The sequence below is a fragment of the Thunnus thynnus genome, chromosome 12 (genome assembly GCF_963924715.1).
Source record: "Thunnus thynnus chromosome 12, fThuThy2.1, whole genome shotgun sequence".
NCBI classification, from domain to species: domain Eukaryota; kingdom Metazoa; phylum Chordata; class Actinopteri; order Scombriformes; family Scombridae; genus Thunnus; species Thunnus thynnus.
In genome coordinates this window covers 17,913,513-17,936,215 of record NC_089528.1, presented here as the reverse complement: position 1 = coordinate 17,936,215, position 22,703 = coordinate 17,913,513, and the positions used below count along the sequence as shown (strand labels likewise).

At 38.4% G+C, this 22,703-nt stretch overlaps 1 protein-coding gene across 4 annotated transcripts; it reads left to right on the top strand.

Annotated features, from left to right (window-relative positions):
• The first annotated feature begins 1,573 nt into the window (after positions 1-1,573).
• mylk4a (myosin light chain kinase family, member 4a) lies at positions 1,574-22,502 on the top strand. 4 transcript variants are annotated; one of them, XM_067606009.1, is made up of 15 exons: positions 1,574-1,809; positions 14,531-14,668; positions 15,116-15,212; positions 15,557-16,013; positions 16,314-16,657; positions 17,190-17,295; positions 17,792-17,885; positions 18,243-18,352; positions 18,633-18,774; positions 19,510-19,580; positions 19,700-19,828; positions 19,902-20,054; positions 20,137-20,215; positions 20,580-20,634; positions 20,817-22,502. In XM_067606009.1, the coding sequence occupies exons 1-14, from the start codon at positions 1,651-1,653 to the stop codon at positions 20,631-20,633; spliced, it is 2,133 nt and encodes a 710-aa protein (XP_067462110.1). In that variant the 5' UTR covers positions 1,574-1,650; the 3' UTR covers position 20,634; positions 20,817-22,502. The 4 variants fall into 4 exon arrangements, with proteins under 4 accessions (XP_067462110.1, XP_067462108.1, XP_067462107.1 ...); XM_067606007.1 differs by lacking the exon at positions 1,574-1,809 and adding an exon at positions 11,030-11,853 and having other exon boundaries at positions 16,317-16,657; XM_067606006.1 differs by lacking the exon at positions 1,574-1,809 and adding an exon at positions 11,030-11,853.
• Positions 22,503-22,703: the final 201 nt, after the last annotated feature.

Genomic DNA, 22,703 nt, shown 5'->3' with positions numbered 1-22,703 from the left:
CCAAGCTGAAGTCAGTTCATCAGTGTGCCAACAGCCGAAACATGACCAAGCTGACCTTATTCCCCTACTTAGAGAAGGTGAAAACCATGCGCTGCTTCTGGGAGACGAAGTTTGAACCAGAGGTATCCTACCAGTTTATGAATTCCACACAAAAGATACTTTTCATGGAGAATCATGATATTTTGTCATGAATTATGAGTCTACAAAAGCACCAGTAGAGGGTGCTAAAAGCCACATTTATATTAAATAATGGGTGTAACAATATACTGATGATTTTACTAATTTCCCATAATTTTTTGCAGAGCCTATGCTACTACTGATCTTTGTAGAGTAAAGATGAAATTTGAGACAGCTCTGACAAGTATTTCTTAGCAATGATTCAATAAGGTGTTATGTAGAAGGTAAAAAAAACACTATATAATATTTACTAGAGTATTAAATAGCAAAATATGACACCATGATGTTGAATGCCTACTCAGCACACTGCAAAAGTGCTGAAGGATAAGAGAAATTTGATATATGTCAGTTGTATCAAAGATATGTTGCCAGATTATATGATAACCAGGGAGTGCCAAAAATAGTGTAAAACCTGTTGTCAGGGAATCAAATAATCACATGTTGTAGTTGAAACTTGAGCAGTTAACTGTAAAGCAAACTGAGATAATGTGAGTAACCAAGACCAGTTTTGCTTTTTTTGTCTCCAAGGCAGCCGACACATTCATTTGAGCAGTGAGGGCATAGCTCCCATCCAGAAATGAGCTCATTATTGTATCTGGCACAGATACAGTAATGCGCTGGTGAAGCCAGAGAAGCCCGTGGAGGTGTGAAGACATGCCGCACATACTGTAGCTGTGATTGGCCAAATGATGCACTCTTGGCTTTTTGGCTATGTTTCTTTCACACACAAAAGTGTCATTGTTGCACAGTTGAGTTTAAACATCCTCAGATGCCATTCCTTATTTAAGAAATCAGCTATACCTAAAAGTTATCTTTAATTAGCATCTACTGTACTTGAATAACTGTTGTATTTACACTGATGCTGTAATTTAGGTTTGCAAACCAAGAAAAGTTAATATAAAATTGCCTCCATTGAGACCCTCGAGAGTAAGCCCTCATGTGATAATGGTCTGTGTGACATTTGGAAGAGTAATCCAATAGCATAGGCTATTTATTTACACCACATCCAAGTGTCTGTGTTGACAGGGAGACTGGACACCTTTCACAATTTTCTAAATTTTTAATATCCGTACTGTCTTGAAGATTCATTTTGCTCTTGGTTGACTGTATAGTATTAACAATTTATTCATAATGTTTTTGAGTGGAGAATATAACGCCTGGTTTCTAATGAAGATGGGAGAACTGGACTGAGTGAGAGATAGCTTATCTGTCAGACACCCTTCGCTGGCACCTGTCACTCTTTTGTCATGGGGACAAACTGCCCGTCCTTGGCCCTAAGTGCTGATGGGAGTGGGGGCGTTGAGTGAATTAACAGAGGCTGTGGAGGATAGTGTAGTATTAATGTTTGGGCGGTCCTTACACCTAGAAGTAGCTGTCATCTCTTCTCACTCTCCACTTGAGGCTCTTCCCCCTAACCCCCAAGAGGTCGTTTGTAGTTAGAGATAGGTAGTAAAGGGAGGCTACAGAAGAAAGATGAAGAGTAAAGGGAAATCCACGGACAACTTTGTCACAGGCTGGGACTTTTGGCTAGTCAACAGCATGTGTCTGGTTGCCTCCTACCTCTGGCACAGGCTATGCGATTTACTCTGCTACAGGAGGAGCCACAGAGCGTCACCTCCACCTGCCATCCAGGTATAAAAACGGGGATGTTTGAGTCAAACATTGGCTTTGGAACACTAACACATTTTTGTTTTATGAAAGGAATTTGACAATAATATTGACCTTGTAGCTCTAACACAAATATTTTCTTTCTCTTTTTCTTTTTGTGCATTTTTTGGATCAAGAATTCCCAAAAGCATTACTGAAACCACACTTTTTTCATTACATGCAGGTCCTAATGAGGTCCTAATACTTTACAGAACAAAAATAGTTGTGTCAGTAGTTCATTTGTTAACACCTCAATTAGATGCCTCTATGGATGCCAGGTCCATAATATGGCTATGCTCATTCAAAAGTTAATGTTTTTCAAGGAAAAGGGTTTTGCTAGCATTAGCATATGATTATCATTGTGTGACTGCCTCTTGCTGGCCATTTAAACAGAATGTCTTCATCAGCTACTAACACTATAAATATTACCAAAAACTCTTCAGAGTTCAGAGGGAAAGACAGCAGCTGGTGAAGCACCAACATTTAATAACCTTGCTTATTTGATAATCTTGCTGTCCTTGAAGGAATGTCCCACAAGGCAGGTGGAAAACAAAAGGTGTTTACAGACAAATTTGGGCTATAAGCTTCTTTTTTTTCTACTCCTTTTGTACTGTACACTGTACATCTTAACACTTAGCGCTGTCTTCATCTCTTGAGTTGTAAAATTCCTGTGAGTAAAGAGCATGTGATTTTTATGTTTACAGTATTTCTCAATTACTTACACACGTTTTCTGAAAGCATACTACATGTTCTCAGAACCCTACTCACAAATCCAAACACACACACACACACAAAGAGCAAAACTCCATGAATCTCCTGCAAAATGAAACTCTGCATTCAAAATAATGTTATATCCTGTCAAAATGGTATTTTGTTTTCAAATGACACACACACCATCATGTGAATAGACATTTCTAAGAACCCACTGAATACTGATGTGCTCATTGTAAAACTATTATGAATGGAAGACACTAGTATGAATGCCTTATCAGGAGATTTATGCCTTTTGCACACTCAGTGTAACACTTACTACTACTGTACAGTAGTCTGTTGTAAAATATTTTTGAAAAATGTTTTTATACTCAAATACAAAACACACAATTATACTGTAATACTAACAAAAATATTTTTCTTAAAATATTGTATACATCCTAACAAACACAAAAGTTGTATGTGTAAATTGTTTTAAATACAGAACAAATAATAGAACAATATACTGTATCCAGTAAAAAAAGGCTGCATCCTGTCATGTGTTTAGGTCTGGCCACAGACCAAGCAGTGGGGGGAGTATCTCCTAGCATGGCGAATCAAGTCCTGAAAAGCTTCTACAGATATTTGCACATGCATCTTCCATAGCTTGCTGATGAGGTACATGAGTACAGGTTGCAGACCAGAGCAGCCCGGTGGAAACTTACGTTGTCCCAGATGACAACATACCTGGGCTGCTCTGGGTCATCTCCCTGGTCTGGTGGAATGAGAATGTTGTGTAGTGTGTCCAGTAATGTGATGAGACGGGCAGTGTTGTAGAGGCCAAGGGAGGCATGGTGCATGGTGATGATGACGCCGTGGTGGTTAATGGCTGTGCACATAGTGATGTTCCTTCCCTACTGGCCAGGGACTTCGGCAATGGCATGCTGGGTGATGACATTCCTTCCCCTTCCTCATGTTTTTACAAGGTTGAAACCAACCTCATTGGTGAAGATCAGTTCATGCTCCACTGCAGCTGCATCTAGCTCCAGAACTCTCGGAAACAGCCAACATGACAATATCAGAAATAGACCTAGAACGGTCAATATTGTGAAGTGCAAACATTGCATTACAATACTGTAATATGTCTATACATTGCTGATAGTGTGCATCAATTATGGGAATGTATAGGACTTAATTGCACATAGTCATAATGCAATTCTTTGATTCTTTCTATGTTCCTTTCTAAAGGCACCTTGTAGACACGTTTCATCCTCATCTGGTTTTGTGTGTGACACGGTCAAGTGTTGATAAATTCACTCACATATTTTGGAATATGTCATTGTTTTCTATGATTTTACTATTTGCTCTGGTGTTATGGTGTTGTTTTCTAGAACAATTTTGGTCTCCTGTTCAGGAGACTAAAGACGTTGTGGTTTTCTTACAGTTCTGCAAAGGATACAAATAAAGTAAAATACTGTAAAAACTGTGTAGGTAGGAATACAGTTCTGAATTTCATACATACATGAAACATACTTTCTGTTCACAGTACTACGGTCCACTTGCAATACTGTACAACAGTAATCATTGAGTACTGTATTAATATGCAGTACTACAATTCTGTAATGAGATTAGATTTTTTACCTATTCTCATTTTGGAAAGTCGGCACAATGGATGATACTGTGTGGTTGTACTCTTTGCCCAGCTTTATTGTTAGACCATGTTGAGCACACGGTCAACCAAAGTGGCCCAAATTTCATCAGAGATTAAGGCTGTGCTTGGTCTTTTTCCTCCTCTTACTCTCACTCTTCTTGCTATGTTGGCATCCATTGCTCCAAAACAAAAGAGCTCACCTGTGGCCCTTTTATTGTTAAAGCTCTGATTGCTAATTGAACAATAGTGCAACATGTGTTTGCCCATGTAAATTGTTGTGAATGGAAGCGTGTTCCATGTGAACTTTTTCCATGAAGATTGTGCCAAGCGTAGAGAATTGTGTGTAGTGTTTTGAAAAAAGTTTGGTTTAGAACTGCAATCTGAATGTCTAGCAGGAAATGTGCTTGTATTTTATCAGAATTGGTTCAGGGGTTTGGTACATGAATTACAGGTTGTGGTCGTCATTGTGTCTCAAGTACCGGTGCTAGTGTGTAAACAATTGAGAAAAACTTTAATAGTGCAGAAATATGTATGAAAGAAGCTTTATGCTTATAAATTCTTCTTCATGTTTTTGACCAAACATGTATACTGTATCCTTACAGCCATGGACACTCAGATTTTAACAGAGGTAGCAGTGCCCTTGCTAGGAATAAAGGAACCTTGAGGGAGGCAATGATTCATGTCATTAGCATCAAAATACATGATTTATTACTGATGCATGTAAAGAGTTTGAATTCTGTGGGCAATATCCAGATCACAAGACCTGCTAAACACAGCACATTAGTTGCCAGCATGGGGCAGAATTGAATTGTTACATTGTTGTGTCATGTTTCATGAATTGTTTGCCAGCATGGAGCAGAACTGATGAATTGTTGTGTCATGTTTCATGAATAGTTGGATATCAATTGCTTGTGATGACAGGGATAGCTCTAGCAACTGATGGAAATGGGTTTCCTCTTTAATCATAATGTTGTAATGTCTTTAACCTCAAACAACAAACAAGCACCACAGATGCACGTTTTGTCAGTGAATGTCATTTCACTCAAGTGTAATAAGATAGTCTTGTCTGTTCATTTAAAACAACTTTTAATATCTGTATATTTCTGTATTTTATTGGGTTTCTTTGACAGATACAGTGTTTTCATCTCATATTGTATGAATTCCTATTATGTTTTTATATATTAGATAACTTAATTAGGGCTTCATCAATTGACAGAAAAATTATTTATAATCAATTAATTTAATTTTTTCAAGCAAAAATGCCAAATATTTTCTAATTCCAGCACCTGGATTGTGAGAATTTGCAACTTTTCTCTACCTGATGTATTAAACTGAATGTCTTTAGGCTTTGGACTGTTGGTGAAACAAAACATGCAATTTAAAGAAGTCACCTCGGCTTTAGGAAATAGTCACTTTTTTCTGACATTTTTATGGAAAGAGAAAACAATCTGCAGATGAATCTGTACTGAAAATAGATGTTATTTAGAGCCCTAAACCTAATTGATCCCCAGAGTAGAAACTAGTTTGATCAATCATGCACAGTGACAAATAACAATGTAGACAGTAAGACAGTGAAAACACACTGCCACATCAGCAGTAATGCTAACACACAAACCTGCATAGCCAATAAATAAATAAAAAAAAAAAAACAACAACATGTTAATACAATCCACAAGTTAATAAATAACAGTGAGTGATGAACTTAAAAGTGGGACTTATAAAACCAGCAATGAATATGAAATAAAACCATAATGGCATCATTTTTTCCATATATCTCTATTGGCTGCATTAGTCATTGTGCTGACATAACTCTCTGTCTTTCTCCTCCCTGTTTCTAGAAAGCTGGAAGCACTTAGTCTGTGTTTTATGGAGCCATCTTTGTGTTACTTTTAAAGAGCATTTCATTATCCGAGCAGTTAGGTGATTACATTTGCATTCACGTTTCCTATGCTATCCTCCATCTAAATGTCACATTTAATTAGATTAGTTCAACATATGGTGGATAATCCTTTCAGCAGTAATGTGATTCTCCATTTCAGAGTGAAAGGTGAGACTGAGTGTGCTGGTGATTATGATGCATGCGTGTTTTGCTACAGTGTGTTATGGATAGCAGCAGGAGGGATAAAACATGAGATAAGGGACCGGTGGTGTTTATGAGCGCAGAGTTTGGAGAATTTGCTGTGGAGATACAGTGAGCTGAAGCGATGCAACACAGACTCAAAGTCCTGCTTTTGCTGCCATCTAGTGATTAAAAATTTCATATTGCTGGTGTATTATAGTATTCCTTTATGTGTAGTGCAATAATAGTGCATGTGGACAGAAATGCAGCAAGAAAATATTTACAGACATTGCAAGAAAACTTTTCTGCCAGTTAATATTTAGTATTTCAGCAACTCATGAGATTCTTTTAAACCATTAGATATGACCCAGAGTCGCCTTACCTGTTGGAAATTGTAGAATGCTTATTTATACTGCAAGAATTCAGCCTCAGGGTAAACATATAGACCTACAGTACACACTAATTATAAATACACACATTCTGTCATAATCCTTAATGCTGTTAGAGTATACCTCAGAGACAAACCCTCTCACCCTCTCTTGTTTCCATTCCTCTCTTGGCATTTAGGAGATCTACGATGACATTTACTGCAGGAGATCCACGAGTATGTGACTAAGCTCTTCCTATGTAACCTGGTGCATCCTGTCGCTAACCTTTAATACACTTTATGATATCCTCAATGTAAAGCTCCTCTTACATTTTCATACTGATAGTAATAGTGCATCTGGGAATATCCTCAAGTAGAAGCACTGTACTTGACTTAGATTTTACTCAAGTACAAGAAAGATTACTGGTGCTGATTGGAGATAAAATTTCTTTTAAAGCTACAGTCAGTTACATAAGATTCAACTCAAACCATTTCCACAAACAAACACACTTTTGAAATTCAGTGATGGCCCATAGAGCTGAGACAACTAGGCAGTTGACAGAAAACACATTTTTTGTTTTTTATGGTCTTTTTCTCTTTTTACTTCTTCAACTTTTCAAATGTGTATGAAAATGTTCTGTTTTCCAAGTCCTCTTTGATAGGAAACAGAAAGCCTTTAGGTTTTCAACCAATAGTCGGACAAATCAAGCAATTTAAACATGTCAACTTTGGCAAATCAACCCAACAATGGCTGTATATTAATCACAAAAATAATTGACAGATTAATCTTGAGTTACAGCTCTAATGCACAAAAAAACTACTACAACTCCTGCCACATATTATTCTTCTCTGCTGTCTTTCTGTATGCTAATATGGCCAAAAACACTGCCTTAATGCTCACACACAATCCTTTCTAACACATGTATTTGTCTGCAAACAGTACATTATCGTCTTTCATTGCTCAGGAGAACTGATTGTGTGAAAAATTGGAAACTCTTCAAGCCTGTTTTATTCCGAAAAGACAGTGTGTGGTGGGAGTATCACTTCAAATCTGACTTCTGAGCTCTCATGGCTCACTGTTCATCCTTTACACAGGTGAACATTGCCACCTACTGTTCAAAATAAAAACCTAGTGAGAGTATAACTGGACCAGACACATACAGTTTCACATGATTTAGTTCATGTGAGCCTGATCATTACCAAATGGAATTAAGAAATCTCTCAATATTTGGTTACTCCAATTTGCATGCAATAACATGTATATTTATCACATTTCACATGCAGACAGACCTGTATTTGTATGCGTGTGAGTGGGGAGTCACTGTTATGTTCTGTAGTTATATAACCTTTTATATACAAAACCAAAAAGTCTGTCAAAATGCAGCGGCAAAATGTGCTTACATGCCAAGACAAAACATGAGACGACAGGGAAAGAACACAAGGGACGCCTGAGACATTAGCAAGAGGAGTTAAGTTACATGGCTGCCACACACATTTAAGCGCACAAGTTTCCAAGAGAAAGTATAGCCAGAGCTGGCAGGCGAAGCGATGTGAGAGTGGAGACTGGAGGGGTGACTGGACAGTAGCCACAGCTCACAGCACCGGTGCTTCCCAGGACATTGTGTTCTTTGTAAGGGAGGCAGCGCTCCATGTTTAACAGTTCACCTTGTCCCAGTGCCAATAAATAGACTAATATAGGGGGCTGTGCAGGTCACACAATTTAACCAAATAACCCCTGCAAGCACTACTGATATTGTTCAGAAAAGAAGATACTGTCCAAACAAATATGTCTTGATCTAAAATATTCTCATAATTGTGCATTTTATAATCAGCTGCTCTATTCATCTATGAGAATCAACAATTTATTAAAGCTGCAACATTTAGTTGATTAATTGATAAGCTGATCGGCAGAAACTTAATCTGCAACTATTTAAGTAATCATGTAATTGTTTCAGGTATTTTTTTCATAATTTTGATGCCACATTTTCTCTGGTACCAACTTCTCAAATGTTTGAATTGTCAGCTTTTCTATGTTCCACTTATATCATCTCAGATTGAATATCTTGGTTTTGGAGTAAGTCGGGGTAAGACATCACTTTGGGTTATGGAAACTGTGAGGAGCATTTTTTATTGTCAGATTAGATTCAGATTAGAGTTACAAAGCATACACGGTGACCTTAAAAGTTAAAAGTTATACTATTTAAAGGAGCTAAGCCTTATGCTGTATATCAATTTACCTTTAAATTTTTTCCACTCTAGAAGTTCAAACTGCAAGGTCAGCCAGGACACATGCATGCAACTTTTTGGTATAAAAAAAATAAAGGCTTTCTGAACATTGATGCAGGTGACAATGTTTCAAGTCATCCTGGTGATTTTGCTGTCACATTAACTAAACAACATTTTAATCATGCACCAGTAGACAGGGCAATGATTTCTCAGCTGCCACCTTGTGTGCTCAGGCTGTGTGTGCACATATTTGTGCTTGGCAGAGAAGGTGAGAGAGGACTTTGAGCAGTGGCTGCTATGATGCTGTTACTTTCTTTGGCATTAGTTTCACTGTAAAGTGTAAGTGATATAAACTAGATATTTGCTTTGTGTTATAAGCCTTGGCCTGTTTAAATCCCCTGCAGGGTTTAATAACCTTAAAGATACCCCCTCCCCACCTCTAAGCAATGTAAGATATAATGTGACAGCCATCATAGTTTTGCATACTAACCTTTTAACATGCAGCAGCAGTTTTAACAAAGCTGAGTTGCAGAATTCATTTTCTTTTTCTCTTTTTTAACATTTGTACAGGATACTTTACATTCTACCTGCTGCTTGTGTGAAAATTCAGTCTGTTCCCTGCACACCACTGCATAAGAAAGTGAACTGTCCATACCTTCCAAATTGACACAACATGCTGCAAATGACCTACGTTGTCTGTCATCTGTTGGCATCCAAGGACAGGTGTGAGCGCCTCCCTGAGTGATTGATGGCTGGTTTCACTCCCATCTGTTTCTGCCTTGTCAGAGTCGCTTGTTCTTTCCACCATAGCCGTCTTACACCAGTGAACCCACATGAAGATAAAATACAGGGAAATGCAGTGGATCAATCTGCTTCTTGGAGCCTCGCTGCTGTAGTAACATTACTGAAGCCTTTGCACAAAGATGAATTAATTCTTATCTAAATAAATGGGGAGAGTAGGATGCAAGTTGGTGTGGTGACTTGTCATGAAACATGAGTTGACAGCTAAACTCTTTCCCTCACCTTACCCCAGTTCCACTCTATCTGCCAAGTCCTCATCCTGGCCTGGCTTCTGCACCCGTCAACCCAGATTTTGGCTTGAGCCACTGGAGTGAGGCGAGTTTGGCTGGGGTCACTCTGGCTTGGTTTGCAGTCTGTGCCTTCATTGTCAAAAGTGTTTCATGGTGGCTTGAGCAAAGCTGGATTCCCCTAAAGCTCTATCATCTGTGAATATATGGGGACAAAATGAGTTTTCACGAAGTAGGAAATGCAGAATTATCAGGAAATAGCTTGATTAACCAACCTTGAGTGTGTTGCAGCCACCTATTTAAATAATTCTGAGTATGGCATTTATTGTCTTATTTGGTGTTTACTTAGGAAGATAATATCTGTTTATATTCTGTGAGTTTATAGAAACACATTCCTGTTGTTCATACATATTTTGATTTATAGGGAATATGGATTACGGTTATATTACAAGAGCTAAATTAAAACTGATCCCTCACTCTCTTAAGGGAAGTTATCAGTGGATGTTTTTGTCAGTGAATAGGCATTATATAAATCATTCATGTCACCCAGCTCTTCTTTCAACAGAAGGGCTATATATCTTACTGTGGGTCCCCTTAGCCAGGAACCACAGACTTCCTCACGTTTCTCCTGACACTGGATGCAAGTTACCAGCATTCAACAGATAAGGAGGGAATCTGAATAGCAACATGGTTCTCATTCACAGTTGTATACAGACAGAGACACACACATCAGTCCCAAATAACTAGCAGCCTGGTCCTCTCAGACTCTTCAATGCCATGAAAATCATTGAAATGTTGCTCTTGATCTTGTATTTTGAGATGACCTTAAAATCTCTTCTTCTACTTTGAAAAAAAACAACAAAAAACCAACCACATGTGAACTCCATCTTTATCCTTCTTTTTTGGACACCTGCCAAGAATGTGGACCATCTGTTATAATTTCATTGTCATTTGGAAAAAAATTAACTATGGTAAAAATGAGTGAGCATTGTCACACTCGTCTGAAGAAGTACTGTGTACAGTCACCATTTTGACACCTAGCGGGTGAGTGACGGTGGTGGGCTTTGCACTTAAAGGCTCTCAAATGTCTCATAGCCCATGCAGTGCCAAGCCCCCACCCCAAGCACTTGACCCCTGCTGACGTAGGCTGTCCATTTACATTTAGGGACACCAGCTCACTCCATTCGTAATACCATTTCTAGTGTGGAGAGAGGCAGGCGCCAGGGATAAAGTGTGGGAAGATTTTTCTCTAGTCAAAGCTCACTTTTCTTGCTCTTTACAGTTTAAAGATTTAACATCTTTAACTGCATTGCTGGTGATTTTTGATATTTAATCATTTTCATGGAATGATGCATTCATTTTTTTATTAGCTTGCACACCAATGGGGAGCGCTGCAGGGTAGAGCTGGCTACTATCTTTGAGAAATTCTTTTCGTCTGTTTCACAGACATTATTTGTCCTCTTTTTGTCTCAAGTTGGTGGAAGCCATGAGTTCCTTGGTAATGAACACAGGAGGAGACCAGAGCTTTGACCTCATACAAAATCGGATTGAGTCACTGAACAGCAAGATGGACAAGCTCATCAACATCCAAGAAAAGGTCCTCAACCGGCTCAATGGGATGTCTCATGACATTGATGGCATTGAAAAGGATATGGAGAATCTCAAAGTTGACAAGGAGGAGATCTATCTCCCACCCAGGGTAGTGAACCAGACACAGGTCGTGGGGCGAGAGGTGAGGGAGATATGCCAGGAGATGAGCACCATAATGTCGGTGGTTAACCAGCGGTCTGAGCAGCAGGCTCAGAAACTTGAGGGGATGGAAAAACTGGTCCTCAGCATGCAGCAGGTGATTGGCTTCATTGGCGAGACGGTGAAGAGCTCACGAGTTATGGAATTGATGTTCAAAGGCCCTGCAGCCAAAAAGGGTGCCAAACCCAAAGACAATAAAGGAAAACAAGCCATTAAGAGGAAATCATGTACAGACACAATAAACAAGAAGCTCGACAAGGTGAGACCAACAACCTGAATAATGATCTCTGTGCTAGAATGTGTACCTACAGTGTAGTCAAATGTAAAGAGACTGCATTTTATGACTGTTGCATTAAGTGGGATTTGGAGAAATATGCTCCAACTAAGTCATAAGCTGTGCATTGCTTATAGTTTTAACATTTTACCAGTGTAGCATGTGCATTTGACATTTTTAATTCTGTATGTCAAACTGTGCATTTTACATGTTAAGTACCTAAATGTGTTGCCAGCCATCACAGCTCATCCATCACTATAGATCATTAGTCAGCCACTCTTGTTCATTGCTATGCTGCAAAAGACACTACATATTTTCCATGCTGAGTTTGATTTCTTAGATCTTACTAGTATCTTTTTGTTCTTGGCAGAACATATGAAAATGATCATAGCAGCAAAGCTGACCATGAATGTGACTTGGCTTGTATGTTAAATTCCCCATATAATGGTGCTGGGTTAATAGGTAGTGTCTGGGCTTTAGCATGTTTAGCCTTGCCAACTGCTGTTTGAAGCTAAATAGCTAATTTAATAGAGTTCTGTAAGTTACTGCACAATCAATCTGTCACTTATAACTTCTGTGAAAACCCAATTTAACTCAAATTTATATGTGTTGGATGTCTACCCATGCTGAGTGCAATATGGCCTCCTTGGCATGAGATGCACTGCAGGGGGGGGGGGATCCCCAAGCAGGGCATGAGAGGGCTGGTGTGAGGTCAGGGGTGAAATGTGAACGGCCCCGTTTAGAAATGCTGTTTTTGGATCTGTGCTGCGGTGTTTGTGGTCTAAAAGGGCTTTAACCCCTTTGGTTCATCGGGAGTCAGGTGTCAACAAATTGTGATGAGTCAGTCTTTCTCCCCTTCTCTCTTTAGCGGGGTTTTCCTCTCACTGACTCACTTAAACCAGGCACATTTTTGTCTATCTGACTGTTGTTAGTCTCTCTACTGTCCATTTCAGTTTTGGTATGTTCTACATCACTTGTTTTCAGTGGTTACCCCTCGGTTGTAATGTGGGGCACAGTGGGTATTGCATAAGTTTATGCCATATGATTCTTTGTAAATTGCAAAACTCCCCACAGCACAAAATAGCTCCTCATAAAATCTTATTGGAAGTCATGCTGATAATGCTATCAAAGTACTTTTGATTTAGAGGTACTAGTGCAGGTCTGTATTTAACAGTGCATACAGTGTTTCAAAATAGTTGGTAAAGGTTCAGATAAGTAAATAAGTGAATAAAATATACTTATGTAAATTTAATCTTAGTGAAGCCACTGTGCTTTGAGCTTGTATGTCAGGATGCATATTTACATTTTTAACTTCATGTCTTTAGGTTCAATTTTGGCTCGACTGGATTTCCCAGAATGAACATTTTTTAAAAGCATTTCCTGTGACACAAGTCACCTCCTAATCAAACCCGAGTATTTTTTTCTTTACTATCCAATCATAAAATAGACCTGTGTCCCCATATAAAGGTCACTAAGTGCAGACTGTCATCAGAGGCCTGAGCTATACTTACAGACACCCCAAAGCATGTTATCACTACACTCTAATCACTTGTATAGCCGCAGAGGCCGGTATCATATCTTTTTTCCTTTATCACCTACAAGCAAAAAGTAAACTCACCTGAGTGGTTGTGACGTCATGTGACGTTATCACATACTTGAAGAATGTCATAGTGCACAGTGTACAGTGTGCTGTGTTGGATTACGATGTGACTTAATAAATCTACATAATGTCAATTAATGTTTTGGGTTGTGATAAATTCTCAGAGACAAACTTTATGGCTAGATTATATCCTGAGGATTAGTGACTACATACCGACTTTATGGCCTCCGTGTGACTTGCATTTCAGGGAATTTCTGTTGTCGTCAGAGCACTTACCAGGTTGTCGTTCCATCTTGCTCCACCTCCAGAGGTGTGAGATTTCTTTCAAGTAATTTCTGTTACTGTGGCCTCTACACACTCTCCCCAATCTCCCAATGAGAGATTTGAACTCCAGCAAACATCACTGTCACTGGGGAAACACTGCACTTGAAATATCTCCCCTGCTGTTTACCTCACAACAGCATCCAGAGGACAAATGTGACGCATCCCAGGTTCAAGACAGGTTTTTCCATGCTAACCTGATCAGAGAGTGTTTAGTGATTTTCCTCATCTGAGGAATTTGAACAACAGCCCCTACGGTCGCTTGTAATATTTTCCGCTCAGGGTCAGCATTGCATGCCATCGCTGAGTGCGACAAGTGATAAGCTATAAATTCACTGCCCTGCTGCTGTCTATCCATCTGCCATGAATAATCACAGGCATGCCATTATACATGTCAGTGTGTGCATGTAGACGTGCAATAAATGTGCTAATCTGTAAACAGAAAACAGAGGAAGTGTTGCTTATATTTTTGCTATTTTCATTGTTTTATCTGTCATTTCATTGAATTGTTAACTTGTCATGTGTATTACATGTGAACCTAACTTCATCAAATCAACCTGTTGCTGACATTTTATTGAATTATTCATTTAATGTTTGATTCATTTGTCATTTGTGTATCATGTGGCTCATCATATCAACCTGTCTCTCTTTTTGGCATTCATACTTATCATGTTACATTTCTTCCATTCCATGTGCATTCATATAACCCTAATAAGCATTGCTGTCTTGTCTCTCTACTAGAAAACTACCTCTAATAAAGCCAGTAAAGGGAATCAAGAGATAAAACCTGCATGTGTGCCCAGTACTCTGCAGACTTCTCACAAGATAAAACTCCACGGACCAAAGCATTTCCTCGCCTCTCGCAAATGTGGAAACCTTGTAGGTTTATTGTGCTTATAGTCTGTGTGTATGCAGAAATGTTTGTCTTTATATTTTTATGCACTTTTTCCTTTCATGGCTGGCTCCATGTTCCTCCTCTGTACTGTCTTTATTGTCTGGAGTGCTGCCCTGATACTATGAAGATTATGATTCTCTTCAAAAGACTTGTGTAGCATTGTGACCACACCAGAGCTATGCAAGTATACAAGTATCCAAAAAATTAATACATTTTAGCTGTTGGATAGTAAATATTACCAATATGAACTAGCTTTTTATTTTAGAGACAAAAAATGTAAAGTTATGGTGAAGAGGAAAACAAAACTCACATTCAAGAAATGTCACAATATTCCTTTAATATAAATTTTTTAATGAGACTCAAAGAATGAGATTTCTTTGAGAATGACTGCCCAGATTTTTCTTTTCTTTTTTTATATTTGTATTTCACAGTTTAAAGACCACAAAGGCAAAGATGGCACGGAGAAGCCCTGTTTGAGCCCTAAAGGTCTGAAAGCTCAAAAGAAGAAGAAGCCCCCAGACACAGCAGGTGCTGAGATCAATACACCGTTACCTCGTCAGAAATATGTCAGTGTTTCAACTCCAGTGCCCCTGCACAGCACAACATCAGCAAAATGTCGATGAAAACTTGAAATCGCTTCCTTTTTCTATGAGAGGAACATTCCTTTTCATGTTAGTTGCAGTAATTTTCTACCACATGTGCAGCTGTAGCTTACTAACATGTATACTGTGACATAAACAATGTTCAAAAGGTCAGAGTGAAACACTGGGTAACGTTATGCTGCACCTATAAACTTTTACAAAAAACATTGAAGAAATATTTCTCTCAATATGATTGAGACTAAATACTAATTCTGTTTGGTCTTCTTGTAGACCATGTCTCCTTAAAGAAGCAGGTGCTGCTTTTAGAAGAGGTGCAGAAACTCAACAGGGAGAATGAAGAGAAATCAGGTCACCAGATCACCGCTGGACATCTGGATCTGGAGGCAGGAGTACCTCCTAAAGATGAACAACTTGACCCCCCTGGCTGCAACTTAGTGGACTACCTGCGGGAAGATGCCCAAGTGTCTAAGGATGAAAAACCTGAGTTAGTTGAAGGGGTTGGCGAAGAGGTAGAGGTTGGGGAAAAGGTGCCTGCGGGGGATGCAGCGACTACAGAGGAGGAACCCAAGCTTGATGCGGAAGATGTGGTGAAAGAGATAGATGAAGGACAGCAGGAAGTCCAAGAGGAGGAGAAGAAGGAGAAAGAGGCTTCTTCTGCAGAAGAAGTAGCTAAAACACCAGAGCTCCCTGCTGCCCATGATGATCAAAAAGAACCGACTGTGCCAAGGTAGTAATTGTTCCACTACAACACAGAAATCTTTATATTTACTTTAATCTTTTTTATGATGCAGTGGTTAAGTAGGATAAAGCCTCATTCATCTGGTATGGATCATTTTGGATTGTTGTTTGGATTTGTCAGTATTGCAATCATCCAGATGTTTAATTGATTTAATGAGAGTTTTTGTTTTGTGTTTTTATTCAAATTCCAGCAAACTTGGGCCTTCAGCCACATCTGTGCACCAAAAACTATACACTCTGTAATAAAAAAAAATCTTAAAGCTTATTAAAAACATCAACTTTGTTCCAGCAGTGACGACCACAAAGTCGCCTCACCACCTCCAGAGGCTGAGCAGGCCCAGGTAGCCGAGGTCAGCATAAGCACCATGTCCTTTGTGGCTGAGGAACACTTTGTGATGGAGGCACACACAAAGAGCCAGGCGGAGGAGAAGGAAGAGGAAGAGGAGAGGAAGGAAGACCACAAGGAGGTCGAACAGAATCTCGAATCTGAGGGCTGGGCCGTCTTCAGGGCAGACGGAGTTGAATTCCAGTTAGACCTAAAAGAAAGGGTGGAGAGAGCGAGAAAGGAAAATGATGCAGAGAGTGATGAGAAAAAGGAAGATGACGACGACGATGCAGAGCGGTACTTTATTGGTGAGTCAGAACTTCTGAACTTCTGACTCACTAGGATCTTAAAATGTTGAGTAAAAGAATTGTACTGAGCCAGTTTTAACCAATTTGTTTGGTCCCGAACAACGCCACTGACAGGCAGAACCAAATAATGATGAATTAATGCTTCTTTATTTTGATCACAAAATCTACACACTGTAGACTGTTGGCTAGAAATATATAAATAAATATGAAAGAATAGTTGTTTTATTTATCATTTCATACATCTAGTGCTTTCTGGCTATCTTCATGGAGGATCTGAGAAAGCTACGTTGGTTCGATAAAGTGGTTTGATAGATATAAGGCTCTTGAGTTCGTCTGGCAGTAGGATTAGAGGTTACTTCTCTGCCATATCTAGACAACAACTATGTCTGTACTGGATGTTTATCATAGCATGTTAGTACACAGTGTACTAACTTGAGTATGACAGCCATGTACCCTTTGATTAACAATGACGCTTGTCCGTTCTCACATTCCTCATAACTTATCAAAACAGATTATATCTTTTCTACTTTAGACACCACTCCTCCTCCAGCAGCTCCATTTAATCACCGCATTGTGTCGGCCAAGCCCAACCAGATCTGCAACTTCTACACCATCAACTGGCAAGAGGTCCTGGGCGGGTGAGCGCTGCACATTTCACATCTTTGTGTAAAGTAAAAAATACCACGGATCAAAGACAATGAGAAAGAGGTTTTCAATCCCCCATAAAGCCTAATTGCGTAACCCCTCCCTACCCCTCCTCCTCCTCCTCCTCCTCCTCTTCTCCTCTCCCCTAGTTCATAACTTCAGAGTCACGGCAGTTATTTTTACTTTAGGACTGAGTGGTATGTGAAACTGTATCCCCAGTGCCAGCTGGTAGCTAATCACTAAGTGTTAATCCAAGTCTTCAAAGAGGAGACACAGTCCAGCTCAGATTTAATGAAATAACAGATTAAGCGCAACACTCCCTGAAAACTTGTTTGAAAGAAGATCAGTTTTTAATTCGTCATGGGAAACACAAGATACAAACAGCATTGTCTACCCCTATTTCAAAACTGTGTGTAGGGTTGTAGGGGTGATACAGTTGGTGACTATGACTGTGGAAACTGATTTTCTCTCTCTCTCTTTTTCTTTAAGGGGGCGTTTTGGCCAAGTGCACAAGTGTGTTGAGAACTCCTCTGGTCTCACTTTGGCAGCGAAGGTCATCAAAGCCAGGGCTCAGAAAGAAAAGGTATAGCATTTAAATGTACAGTGCCATAGTAATGAATTAGTACAGAGAGAGCCACGCCACATGATATCAAAAGCAGAGGCCCAGTTACAATTTTTAGTACATACTATACTAGTACAACGCAAGGACACTGGAACAGAAGCTGAGGGAATACTTCTCACTTAGGTGAGAAATATTTGACCTAGAAGAGAAGATGCATTGTCTCATAGCACAGAACAGCTGACACCTCTCATCGTGTTTGTGTGTGTGTGCGTGTGTGCTTGCTGTGTCTGTGTTTGTGTGTGTGTGTCGGTGTTTGTCTGCATCTGCGTCTGTTTGTCTGCTTCTGCATCTGTCCGTCTGCGCCTGTGTTTTTGGTAGGACGTGGTGAAGAATGAGATCCAGGTCATGAATAATCTGGACCATGCCAACCTGATCCAACTCTATGCAGCTTATGAGTCAAGGAATGACATCATCCTTGTACTTGAATAGTATGCTCCTTCTTTTATATTTTCAGCATATATGTTTATTTCTTTCAATACAGCGTAATGAACACCTTATAGCAAGAACATGTCCTTCATAACATTTAATTTTGTTCATTTAGAGCTATGACAGCATTTCTGTTAATTGAATTTATATGACAAATTTCTCTTAAAGAGTATGGACAATTTTACTGGAATAAATCTATACATTTGATTAAATTAGATTAGATGCTTTAAGTTGTGTTCTTGAGTCGTGTTTATATTGTGCTTTTTCTTTGGGTAACCTCAGTGTCGGTGGAGGGGAGCTGTTTGACAGGATCATTGATCATAACTACACTTTGATGGAGCTGGACGCTGTGCTGCTCATCAGGCAGATCTGTGACGGTCTGCAGCACATGCACAAAATGTACATCCTACACCTGGACTTAAAGGTAACATTCAACATTTTACTTTTTTTTCTCCCAAATAATGTGAAACAGGAAATAAAATGAACACATTCAACTTTCAGTGGTGGAATGTAGTAAAGTACATTTACTCAAGTACTGTACTTAAGTACAGTATTGAGGTACTGGCGCTTAACTTCAATTTTATGATACTCCACCATGTACCAGAGGGTACATTTTACTCCACTAAATTTAATTAATAACTGTAGTTACTAATTTGTTTTCAGATCTAGATTTTATATGTATAACAGATTGTGTATTTCAAAATTTGTACATATTTTTTATATTTGTAATTAAGTTAGATCAGTTTGACATTAAATGTTTATTTTTCTGGTGATCAGTTTCAAAAAGGTCACATTAAATCCCATTTGATTCAATGCTGTAAGACAATAAAACACGAAAACATCCAAGGATCCTTAATACTACTACTTTACAGTATATCTTTGTATATATCTATACATAATATATATATATATATATATATATATATATATATATATATATATATATATATAGTAAATATAGCACTGAGTGGGGACCTTTTGACACTTTAAGTAAATTTTGCAACTATAACTTCTGTCATTTTACTCAAGAAAGATTTAGGATACAGAACTTTTACTTGCAATGGAATTTTTATAAGTAAAATATTTCAGTATTTCTTCCACCACTGTCCTCTTTCATTAACTAAACAAGTGTAATTTTTCTTCTTCTTATGAATTTCAGCCAGAAAACATTCTGTGTGTAAACAGAGTCACAAATAAGATCAAGATCATTGACTTTGGTCTCGCCAGGATGTAAGTGTTGATATCTGCTTCAGACAATTTACTTCTATTTTGTTGACATTTTTTATCAACAACTAAAATCAAACTATTAAAATCTCAATGATAAAGATTTCAATCATATCCCCAAATAGATATAAGCCAAGGGAGAAGCTGCGAGTGAACTTTGGCACCCCCGAGTTTCTTGCTCCTGAAGTGATCAACTATGACTTTGTGTCGTTCAACACAGACATGTGGAGCCTCGGTGTCATCACCTACATGCTGTAAGTAAACATGCAAACACATGCAAACAAATGCAAAACCCAGTTGTAATGACTGTCTGTATCTCCCTGTTAGTCTGAGCGGTCTTTGTCCCTTCCTCGGTGATGATGACAACCAGACTCTGAATAACATCTTGGCCTGTCAGTGGAACTTTGACGAACCAGAGTTTGTAGATACGTCCCAGGAGGCCAAAGACTTCATCACCAGACTCCTCATTGTGAACAAAAGGTATCAGTCTTTTGCTCCGTATTACTGTCTTTCTGTCCTAAATCTGATGAGATTTAACATAATATAACATTTATGTCTTCAGTTGGAGGATGGGGGCAGCCGAGGCCTTAAGACATCCGTGGCTAGCTGACTCAGTCCTTCATCATCGACTTTATACCAAGGTACAATACACAGTGCTGCATTTATCATAAATAACTTGAGAAACAACACAAGATTGCTCAACATCAAATGTCAACTACTAATTGAATGCAATTTTTAGTTAGTGGCAATACAGAGTGTATTGTTCTTTGTAGTTTCAGTGCTCTAGTATGTCGAGGAAAGATATAGTAATTATACAGTAATCTTATAATGTTTTTATGACATACAAGTGAAATATGCATTTTAAAAAAAAAACAAAATAAAGACATAGAAATATGTTTAGGGAATGAAGAAATCTATATTATGTGTCACAAAGTGTCAAAATAATACATGTATTTTAATAAATTATTTATTGAAATGTTATTGTTGCCCCTCTCTTTTTCACAGAAAACTATGTGCAGATCACGACGATCATCATGTGTGCCCGTGACTGATAGTTGAGGTGGGTCTGTTTTTACTATCACACTGATCAATGTTCTTTTCTTTTTGTATTCCACCTATCAATGTGTGTTCAGAGGAATGTTTTCTAACCATCCACAAGGGGGAAGCATGTCTTAAATTTTGTACAGATGTGCAGCGACAGTGGCTTTCCAAGAGTGAATTGTCCCTCACTGTCTTTTTTAGGGCTCTACGATGATGTGATGGCTCCAGCTGTGGCCTATCGGACCAACCTTCCTGTCCATGTAAATGACCGAAATTTCAGTCCAAGCACCTGTGGCACTGACTGAAATTCTGGCCACCCCCATAAACCTTTACCCTGACATGTGATCCACTGTGTTGTGTTAATGTAAGCAATATACAAGAAACAGTTTAGGTTAAATTAGGATATGAGAGTGGATAGTTCCACCATGCATTATACTGTACTTTCATTAAAAAGATCTGTAACTGTACTGTTACAAAATAACAAAAACATCTTAATATTAATCAACCCAGTACAATTGCTAAGCAGTAAATGCTAACTTTTTGAAGCTTATAATGTTCAATTATTGTTGACACTTTGTCAAAGTAATGCCAACTCATCTGTTAAAGTTGTAGTGTGTGGTGTTTTACTGAATTACTTTGTAAGGTGTTTCTGTTACTTTTTTTTCATCCTCTTGAATATTGCATTTCAAAAACAGTGTTAAAATCATATTCTGACCTAATTTCATTTGACACGTACAGTATTATCACATATATGAACTCAGTGTGGCACCTTTGCCTTGATAGTTGAATGTGCACATTGTTCCTCTCTATTTCACTTTCCACTCAGTGATCCACCCTCACTCACTGTATCTCTAACCAAATACACTCTGTTGTTAGCTGCTGTTTTAATTCTCTGCTGATGGATAAGAGCTTTAGATATTTAGAAAAATACCTCAAGTGCCACTGTAAGAATGCTACAGCATGATTCATATTATGTGTTGGTAATAATCCGTGTGGCATTTCTTCTCTCTCACTTGCAAATAGTTTCCAATGTTCTTTTTTTGGGCTGTAAATAGAAACTGAACTGTAAATATAACACGCATACTGAAGTCAAACGCTATTTAAGGAAAACACAAAAAAATCCTATCTAAGCAGATAGACTCAATAAAAATGGTGGATGTGTATTGTGTGAATGGACGGACTGGAATTTGTGTTGTTGGTGTCATAAGCTGTGGTATGTGCACTTTATAATGTTATTTATTTAAACTTAGATTATACATGAAGCTACCGTAGTTCCTCTGGAAAGGCTTGTATGCTCGATTCTCCATCTGTTTCAGTCTGCTTTAGTCGTGTGTTTATGAAGAAAGTATATTTTTACTTTATAACAAATAATTCAAAATACAATTCATGTCTTATCAGCTAAATGTATTATTTTAATTCTTTGTTAAATTTAGCATAACTGTTAGGTGATTGCTGAAGGTTGCATGCCTTAATGTATTTTATCAGCCATTAAAACTTAAACTTGACACACAGAGTAATACAATTTTTTAACTTTTTTTTTTTTTTAACTGTACCGCATGCTTGAGCTGTCCTACCACGCTGGTGCCACTCTTGCTGCGTGATTATGTTACCTTATAAATGCTTTTTCCACATTATAAAGTTATCTTTGAAATGCCTTCTGTGAAGGTTCACTAACTGAAAGTAATACACTACCTACCTACTGTTGCCTAAGTTGATGAAATTTTGTTGGCACTACCCTTATATGGCTTTAATTAAATTTCATGATGAATGTTGTTGAACACAGAGTGCCAGTAAAATAAGTTGTTTTCACCGAGTGTGAACAAGTTCAAAATCAGCATGTATTTTTGAAGTGTGTACACAGCCATTAAACTGAAATTGTGTCTTAAATCAGAATGTGTTTGCTTTTATTGCTGTTTTTTTTCAGTTTAACATCATACAATATGGTCTGAAGCTGTTAACACACATGGTCATGAAATATCACTTGATGGAAGAAAATAAGGAAATACAAACCAGTGTTCAGTAACTGTTCCATATGTACTAATCATATATTAATCATCATGTAGAATAAAATCCTCTTCTCCTAAGGGA

What these genes read in the sequence shown, in the direction of transcription:
- mylk4a (XM_067606006.1), top strand. Translation starts at nt 11,332, where the DNA reads ATGAGTTCCTTGGTAATGAACACAGGAGGAGACCAGAGCTTTGACCTC. An exon ending in GGTGTCATCACCTACATGCT is followed by an intron (nt 19,829 to 19,901) that starts GTAAGTAAACAT and finishes TCTCCCTGTTAG; the next exon opens with TCTGAGCGGTCTTTGTCCCT. An exon ending in ATCATCGACTTTATACCAAG is followed by an intron (nt 20,216 to 20,579) that starts GTACAATACACA and finishes TCTTTTTCACAG; the next exon opens with AAAACTATGTGCAGATCACG.